Source organism: Rhagoletis pomonella, unplaced genomic scaffold, assembly GCF_013731165.1.
Source record: "Rhagoletis pomonella isolate Grant_MI unplaced genomic scaffold, Rhpom_1.0 Rhpom_scaffold_00002, whole genome shotgun sequence".
Classification (NCBI taxonomy): domain Eukaryota; kingdom Metazoa; phylum Arthropoda; class Insecta; order Diptera; family Tephritidae; genus Rhagoletis; species Rhagoletis pomonella.
In genome coordinates, this window is record NW_023458556.1 from 49,201,448 (window position 1) to 49,210,508 (window position 9,061).

General features: G+C 36.8%; 1 protein-coding gene across 1 annotated transcript; it reads left to right on the forward strand.

Annotated features, from left to right (window-relative positions):
* Positions 1–1,127: 1,127 nt before the first annotated feature.
* Positions 1,128–8,776, forward strand: LOC118734677. Its single transcript, XM_036464386.1, has 4 exons — positions 1,128–1,674; positions 3,501–3,669; positions 7,831–8,142; positions 8,217–8,776. The coding sequence occupies exons 1-4, from the start codon at positions 1,319–1,321 to the stop codon at positions 8,625–8,627; spliced, it is 1,248 nt and encodes a 415-aa protein (XP_036320279.1). The 5' UTR covers positions 1,128–1,318; the 3' UTR covers positions 8,628–8,776.
* Positions 8,777–9,061: the final 285 nt, after the last annotated feature.

The following is a 9,061-nucleotide window of genomic DNA, read 5'->3' on the forward strand; positions in this document are numbered from 1 at the left end:
GGTAATTTAAAAAGTCTCTTGGTTATGCTATAAAATTCAAATTCATCACCAACAAAGAAAGCAATATCCAAGGTGACAAATGGTTGCAGAAAAAGTGGTAAGAAGGCGTGTTAAATGCGGAACTACCAGCCTTAAACCGGATCAGTTAAAAGGCAGTAAGAGCTCATCGTCATTGAGGAACAGCTATAGTTGGGTTGTGCACTTGAACTTAGACATAAGTCAAATACAATTTGAGATTGCAAAATAAAAATTCCTCTTAGGAAAATCGAGAAACCTTGGCGCATAGATTTGTCGCTTTGAAGAAGTCCAGTCGGTTCTTAAGTAAAGGCAATGCATCCAGACAAACCTGCCGCCACGCTCGGATACACGCCAAGTCCGAAAGGCTATGGGCCTCTATATAATCGAGAATTCTTTGGTAATGACTAAACGGGAAATGTGGTCAAGTTCCCAACAATTTTTAAGGTTATCTATAAATTTTTGGGAAATCCCGCATTTATATTTTTTGGACATTTTTTTTTTTAACAAAAACCAACGGAATAAGACGAAATAGAAATTTAAAAACCAAAAAAAAGGAATAAGAAGTCCTATAAGATAAGTCCGTATCAGACGAATATGCATACACAAATACATAAGTATGTACATATGTACATACATATAAGCAAGGGAAGCAAAAAATAAGTATGCTGTATTCGTAATCAATGAGCGGGAGTTCTGCTACTCGTAGGAGTATGGAACGTCAAATCCTACCACAAAATTTGCTCTTTGCCAACATAAGAATTTAATATGTACATAAAACCTTCTCTAAATAATATAAGACAGCCACTTGAAAGATAATGCAATTCTATCTGCGAGGCCGCTGCATTGATCGCTCATGAGTATAAGGTGCATGTAGAATATACATACATACATACATATGTATGTAGATAGCTATACATTTACATGCATACATATACGATGTGGCCGACGGCGACTACATCACAGCGCGGACGCCGATAATGTTAGGTCCGTTGTCCAAATACTGCAATTACGGTTGGTTGAAAGCGCAAAGCCACATTGAGGGCGGTGACGCCAACGTTTCCGATGACAAGCCAAGACGTCCGTTGCCTATTTCATAGATAACAACCATCAAAGTTTATATTTAGGTGTGGACATCGGGTATCCAGCACAGTTCCAATAGAATTGCCTTACAAGCGCGTTCCGTTTCGCAATAATTTGAAATTTCCATTTTTCGCAGTCGCTTAAAAGAAAATAAAACTCTAGCCTGAGGATTTCTCATAACTACATACACAAACCCGCCGAGCAGAACCCACAGCACAGGATGAAATTAGAAATACCAAACGAGCCACCACAATATCTCAATGAGCAATTTTTCAAGGCAGCCTTAGAGGATGGCCTGCGTGACATGCGTATCGATATAAAGAAAATCATTTTCGCCGAATCGAATGGCGGTGGTGAGAACTATTGCAGTAAAATATATCGTGCCAGGGCTTTGTACAGGAGTAGCAAACGTCAGTTGGATGAAGAGTTAGCGTTGATCGTGAAAAGTATAGCCATAACACCGGCTACACAGTTTCTGGAAGAATTGGCTGTTTATTTGCGCGAGAAAATTTTCTATTTCGATGTACTTGGACGGCTGGAAGTGCTGATAGGCGATGGGTCTAAATTCGGACCTAAGTGAGTATAAGAATACGTGGTATAGTGAGGAAGTTTAAGTGAATATTTGAAGTGAAATTAAATTTAATTTAGTCTCAAATAATGGAGCAAATGTTTAGTGCTAAAGGATAAGTAGAGCCTAGTGGGAACTTCTGATGTTGTACGTATGTATTGAGGTTTGAAACTAAATAATTAGGGTATTCACAACAGTATCGTTAGTATCGCATTGTTTTATGTCGAAAATTTTAAACGGCTAAAATATATAAGGGGACTTGCAAGGTACCATAAACATAGTAGTTGGTTGTGGTCTCAAGACCTTTAAACATTTATTTAAAATTCACGATATACAACAACACGACACTTACGACATCGTTGTGAATACCACAAGTATAATTACATAAATAAAATTACTATAAATAAATATCTAGTTTTATCCACCATTCGTTTGATAAGTCCTGGAAATTTCAGAGGAGTAACATATGTTGAAAAGGGAATTCTAGTTTCAGTTACTAAACACTTTTTATTTAGCAGTGACTGTTAATAAAAGTAATTTTCAGGTTTTGTAATCAAAACGAAGTCGTTAAACAGGCTTCGGCTTTTTGCCATATTCAGTTACATTTATTATTCTATGAAACCGACTTTAACAAATGATGACCGTCATTTATTCGAAAATACTCCTTTTTCCCATTCTGTGCGGATAATCGACCAGCACCAAAAAAAAAAAAAAATTTGATACGCAGCCTATTTACAAAACAATACCAATTGCCACAGGATTGCGTAATTTGAAATCCTTTTTGATTTTAATATTAAATATGGGTGTTTCCAGCGGAAGGTCCACCACGACAAAAGAAATAAAAGTTTTATATCTAACGTATTTACGGGCCGATTTGTCTGCTTTTTAAAGTATTTACTGGCTATGTAAGTAGAATCATGTTTGCATAAAATGGTCTTCCTAGGTGGTGCCAAGGTCGAGATATTTCGAAAAACCGTATTTATGGTCCGATTTGGTTTGAATTTGGCGTATGTGGTTGAAACATAATAAATCATAGATTTTTAATAAATAGACCCTGAATTGGCGCTGAAGTCAAAATATAAAGTATATTCTACATAAAATACAAGTTTTATTTGCGTTAAAAATTCATTTAAAAGCAATATTAACAAAAATATAACGATGGAAATTTATGTCACGTGACGCCACGTCACGTCACGTTTCACACTTGGCCATGGGAATTCCCATATATAAAATAATTATAATATTTAATATATAAAATAATTATTATTCTGGGTCTCTGGTGTGAATACCTCTATTACGTAGGCCTGCATTTCCAATAATTTTCATAACCTGCTCTTTTGTGGTTAAATTTTATTGTAAATTTTTATTACATATTTTAACGTCGTTAGCCTGTCTCATATTCGGTGTTGTTTATAGCTGACGCGTTCGTATAGGTACATAGAAAATGCGTAAACCTGATAGCAGTCATAAATACTTACAGTCAGTCAATAAAGTTTAGGTACAGCGATTTTTTTACCAAACGGTCAACTGATTTATAAATATTTTATTTTTCGCAAATTTTTTATAAAAATATGGTTATTTTGCAGAATTTTCTTTAATTTTGCATAAGGTTTGTAACTCTGATTTTTTTAATAAAAAATTACCGAAAAATAAAATATTTAAAAAATACTTGCCGGTATTGTTAAAAAAATTTGCTGTACCTAAACTTTATTGACTCACTGTAGTTGAATACTGCAACTTCTTTAAATTTACTATTATACTCGTAGTCGTGCAATACAAAACAATATTTTTATCACACATTTCAATAATATTATTCAACACTATTTTCTTTCAGATGCTTCTACACAACACGGGAACCCATACAGACCATTGTTTTCGATGACCTCACCCAATATGGATATAAATTGGCCAGTCGGCAAAATGGTCTTGACGAGGTACACTGTATAGTTATATTAAAAAAATTGGGCAAATTTCATGCGACCTCCATGGTGTTAGTGGAAAAGGTTGGTATTTAATAATAAGTAGATTTGTATGTTCACAAATATATGTACATACTTACTTATATACTTTACAAAGTGTATTTATACTAGACATAAATGTATATGAATACTATGGGCAAGTGGGCCCCGAATTTACGAAGATTAATATTTTTCAATGATATTCAGGCAACGCCGATTTTTGTAGTCGAAAAGTACACTGTGTAAATTTTGTTGTAAAATTCCAAATAGTTTTTTTTAATCAGGAGTTGGAAATTTTTGCAGTGTTTTGGAAATTTTTATTTTTTTTTTGAAAGTAAGTTTCCGAAAGAAAAAATTTGTTTGGGTGCAGATTTAAAAAACATTAAGCTATACAATGAAATTATTTGCGTTACAAAAATATTTTTTTTTTGCTTTTCAATATTTTTTTTTTAATGAAAAATTTAACATTTAAGCAATTTCTGCGCCTCGTAGACGAATATTTTTACAACAACTTCTGCAATAAACATTTCTGCATTTATCTATGAAAAAATGCGTGCATTTCGATATAGTTTGGTCGGAATGAATTTTTATTTGCCAGCGTGCGGGCCCGGGCATACGAAATTCGAGCATGAGAAATAAATATTAGAAAAATATTGAAAAGCAATAAAAAAAAATACTTTGGAACGCAAAAAAAAAAATTTTCATTGGGACACGTACTTTCAAAAAAAAATTTTTCAATTGTTGATGTAAAAAAATCTATTTGGAATTTTGCAACAAAATTTACACAGTGGTCTTTTCGCCTACAAAACTCGGCGCTGCCTGAATATCATTGAAAAATATTAATCTTGGTATATTCGGGGCCCACTTGAGGAAGCCTTACCCTATATGTCTGTGTTCGTATGGAACAGTAGCTTATGTCGAAAGGCTGTCCTTAGTATAATGCGGCATTCGCAGCATACGATTGCGTATGACTCACTAGTACCGAGTAGTTGAAGAACTAGTTCCGATACTAGCAAGTCAATATTTGTATTACGTCTCACCAAAAAATGCCTTGTCGTTTAAAGAATAAAGGGAATGCCGCATTATACTAAAGCCAGCTTTCTACTACCACTACTCTAGTATTCCATACGAAGACAGATGTATACGTATAAGCATTTGAAATGTACTTTACCCCGAAGACATGAGACTTATCAAGAATTTTGTATACATTTTTCAATGCCGCATTATCTTCTGATTTCTGGACCATTTTGCATTGAGTACATTGAGTACCTATATATTAAGAAAAGCGATAAACAAAATAAGTAATACATTAATCGTTCATTGCTGCCAAATTTAATAAGCGTGCAATTTTAATTGGCTTTAATTGGCAATTACTTAATTGCGTTTCTAAAAAAAAAAAATATTTTTATATGCGCACAATCAGTATGTACCTTTGTGTGTGTTTCGTTACCTTAAGATATTTCCTGTCTGACAAATGCATTTTAATATTCAAGAATATCAAAAATTATTCATCTCCAAACCTATCCTTCAATGTCAGCGAAGAGCCACAAAAGTGGTATAGATGCTAATGGTCTGGAATCGACTTTAAGCGTATTCCGTTTGTTTTGTTTTTTAATAATTGATAACCGTACATTTGGGTTTATAGTACCAGAGATGTACCGGGTATCCGGTAGATATCCAGAATACGGCTTATCCGGCCATTTTTCTGTTATCCGATTTTAGCCAGTATCCGGCCGGATTTCCGGATTTCAATTATAGAATATTCAATTTAAAAATGTTGTTCACTAGAGATCGGCCTTTTTTCATATGATTCAAAAACATACTATCACAATATTGTGAAATTTTCAAAGGACAACAGTCTACCGGATTACCGATCGGGTATCTGAATCTGTCTCTTGTTTTCTATCTGGTATCCGGAACCCGATTAACCGGCAAAATCTCTATCCGGCACATCCCTAGTTTATACATACATATATAGTCTTGAAATGTGGAGCTTTGACTGAACAGTCATAACGGTGTTGTTAAAAATAGACATTGAGAGCGATAACTACAAAAAAGCACATTCAGAAAACAGCACATTAACTAATTGAAGCCACCTGGATTATTCTCGACCGCCTTTAAGCTATCTTTACAGCTCACTAAAGCCTAATTCTAATAAAAGCGAAACAGACTCTTAGAATGCGATCCTATGTCTCATCCTCTGCTCAGCGATTGCACAGGTTGTTAAGTAGTAGTCCCAATTGTTCAATGAGGGCAGATATCTAGCGAGTCGTTCCGATTTTTTACGGCATCGGTTTCTCCTTTCAGGTCACTACTTGTCTCTTGGAATATCGACGAATCAAAATTTCTTCCTTGATCAGAGTGCAGTTCTCAAAATCCAATTGTAAGTGAATACCTCCCTACAGTTTTAGATGCAATACATCACGCAAGGTTTGTTATCCACACGGCGATTGGCGATGACCAACCCATTGGAACCTCTGCTGATTTTCTCCAGAGTCTTCATGATTCTCAGGTGTCCTTCACGGAGGCCATTGTGGAATTTACGTTCGGAATTTTCACCCTTAGAACCACTATTATTGCATTGCAAGACTATTGGCCATCCCGAATTTCCCATATCCTGAGCAAGCAACTAGATATTAACTTTAAGCTATTACATTGTGCCAAGTATGCCTTTACGATCGGACTTTCAGCTGCCATTTCCACTTTAGTCAAAAAAAGCTCAATCAACTACCTGCGACGCCTCCTATGGCTTAGTCACGAGCATCCGTATTCAAAATAAACGTTGTACCTAGAACCGAATATGCCAGCCAGTATAGGCGCAGTACATATTCTTCAGAGCTTCTAAAGCCTCCCCCTGCTCTTTGTTCCACTCGAAAGCTCAAGTTTTGCTAGTAAGCTCATGGAAAAATCGGCTAAAGTAAAAATATATTCCAAGACAACTTCTTATTCCGTGCAAATTCCTAGGTCTTGACCAATCTTTTACTGCTTCTATCTTCTCCTCAGAAATACGGAGGCTTTCAGTCATTTTATGTCCTAAGCAGTTCACCTCCATCTTGAACAATGAGTACTTTTTACCATAGTTTAAGACCAGCCGCAGCTATCCTCTGGAAAACTTCTTCAAAATTCCACAGCTGTTGCTCAAGGCTTTAACCCCATTCGATGAGGTCGTGTACGCTTCCCAATGCAGTCCCATAAGCAAATGATCCATACGTTTTTCAAAGGTGTCAGGAACGTTGCATCAGATAAAGTGTCCAGACTACATATCGTCGCATCTTTCAATTTCCGGTGCCCTAGCGTAGCTCCTTTTTACAAAGATTGATTGATGACTTCAACTCATTGAGTATTCGTATTCGAATACAATAAGTATGTGGTTAATCTTCCTCATCTTTACGCTTGCGTCCGACTGCATTGTTGAGTCTGTGTGAATCTATGCAGCAATTGCGCGTAAAGTGACGTGATTTGCGCAATCGAAAAACTTTACATAACCCTTTTTTATCACAGTAACGTAATGTGCTTACTTTGGATTTGCATAGGTAGCTCGCTTCGCACACAAGTCCGTTATACCGTTTATGAATCCTTGAATTCTTACACTTTCAGGTATCTGCATTAGTTAACTTTTTAATCTCTGATGTGAATTCTTGCAGAGTCTTATACGGTGTTCACATGAGGCGATTTTCCAGACAATTTTAGAGGCGATTAGTTGAATCAAAAGTTGGCTCCACCCCAACTTCTTTGGAAGTGATTATGTAGTTGAAAGGTCGTTCACACCAGGCAATTTTTGCTTTTAACTAAAAGTTGCCTGTAAAATCGCCCCATGCGAACACCGTATTATTGGTTTTCTTTGAGCGAATCTTTTTCTTCCATTGAATATATCCGCTTCATGTGATTGAGCTGTCGTAAAAACTCGTAATTGTTGTTTTAAATGCTACAAATAATGCAGCATAGAAGAGGAATCGTGAAAAGTGTTTACCTTGGGAGCATTCGTTAAAGTAGCTGGAAGATATAACTGCGAGCTTCCAACTCTGTTCTCTTTAATCTGTGATTATCTCTTGCCGAATTCTCCTGAAGCTGAATAGTTTTGCTCACTGTAATCCCAGCTGCGCTCTTTTAGAGGAATTTATTTAACACAGTTCCACAGTATCTATGCCTTTATCTAGCGAATTTTTCATTGATGATAAAATGTTGCTTTCATCCTTTTTATTGCAGGATCCTTCGGTTCGCGAACACTTCACCACAGGCATGCTGGATGAGCACTATATACGCACCAACCAGCGTTTCATTGATTTCATGACCCTACAACTACGCACACTCGCCGATGTAGTAGCTAAGTGGCCTGGATATGAGTCTATTGCTGTTAAATTGCATCGCCACTGCGATGATATCAAAGAAAACCTCGTGGCGACAGGACAACGGAATCCTGGCGAGCTGACTGTATTAAATCATGGTGATTTGTGGGTGAACAACTTTATGTACAAATATGATGCGGAGGATACGACAAAGCCGATTGATGCAATATTCGTAAGTTAAAGCAAAAAAAAAGTGCCAAATTATGCAGAGTAAATTAATTTCATTCTTCTTTTTTTATGCCACAGCTCGACTTTCAGAACAGCTTTTACGGTAGTCCCGGCTGCGACATCAACTTCTTTCTGAACAGCAGCGTACAGCTAGATGTACTCGTGAATCGTCGTGACTTCCTCGTGCGCACCTACTACCAGGCTCTGCGTGATTCACTCGAACACATGCACTATGATCACATTCCCACTCTGCATGAGCTCGAAGCAGAGATACGCGCACGTGAATTGTATGGCTTCTTTTCTTCGTATGCTTTCCTGCCAATGGTGGCGATGCGGAAGGAGGACTCTTGCGACAACAGTATAGAGGCGATGACCGATCAGGATTTTGCTCGTAAGAAAGTACAATTGATGTTCTCCTCGAATCCTCGCACCACTGAAACGTTACGATATGCTCTTAAACGTTTCGATAAGCTGGGCATTTTCGATTGAAGAGCAACTAGGACCAGAGTCATGGTGCACGGCATAGGGAGCGGCAGAAAGCGATTGGCTTGATTTTTATTTTAATTTTCATTTTCATTATCTTCATTCAGTGCCTGTATTGTTTAGTTGTAATGTACAAAGTAATGATTATTTTGTTATTTAAAAAAAAAAAAAAATAATGTATTAATTTCTCAGGATGTGGCTATGCCATTATGCAGCCACCGTGGTCGAGTGGTCTCACCGCTATGCACCAAAGCCTAACCCAAAAAATGTTAGTATAAAACATTAACCCAACTAAACCGGGAAGGTACCGACCTCCTGCCGGTTGGTTGGTTGGTTGCAGCGTTGCCTGAGCCTCTGATTTGTATTTACGGCTCTCATGATTCGTTGATATCTGTAAACATCTTGGACTTGTTGATGAATCTACTTATGTTAGAAACAGA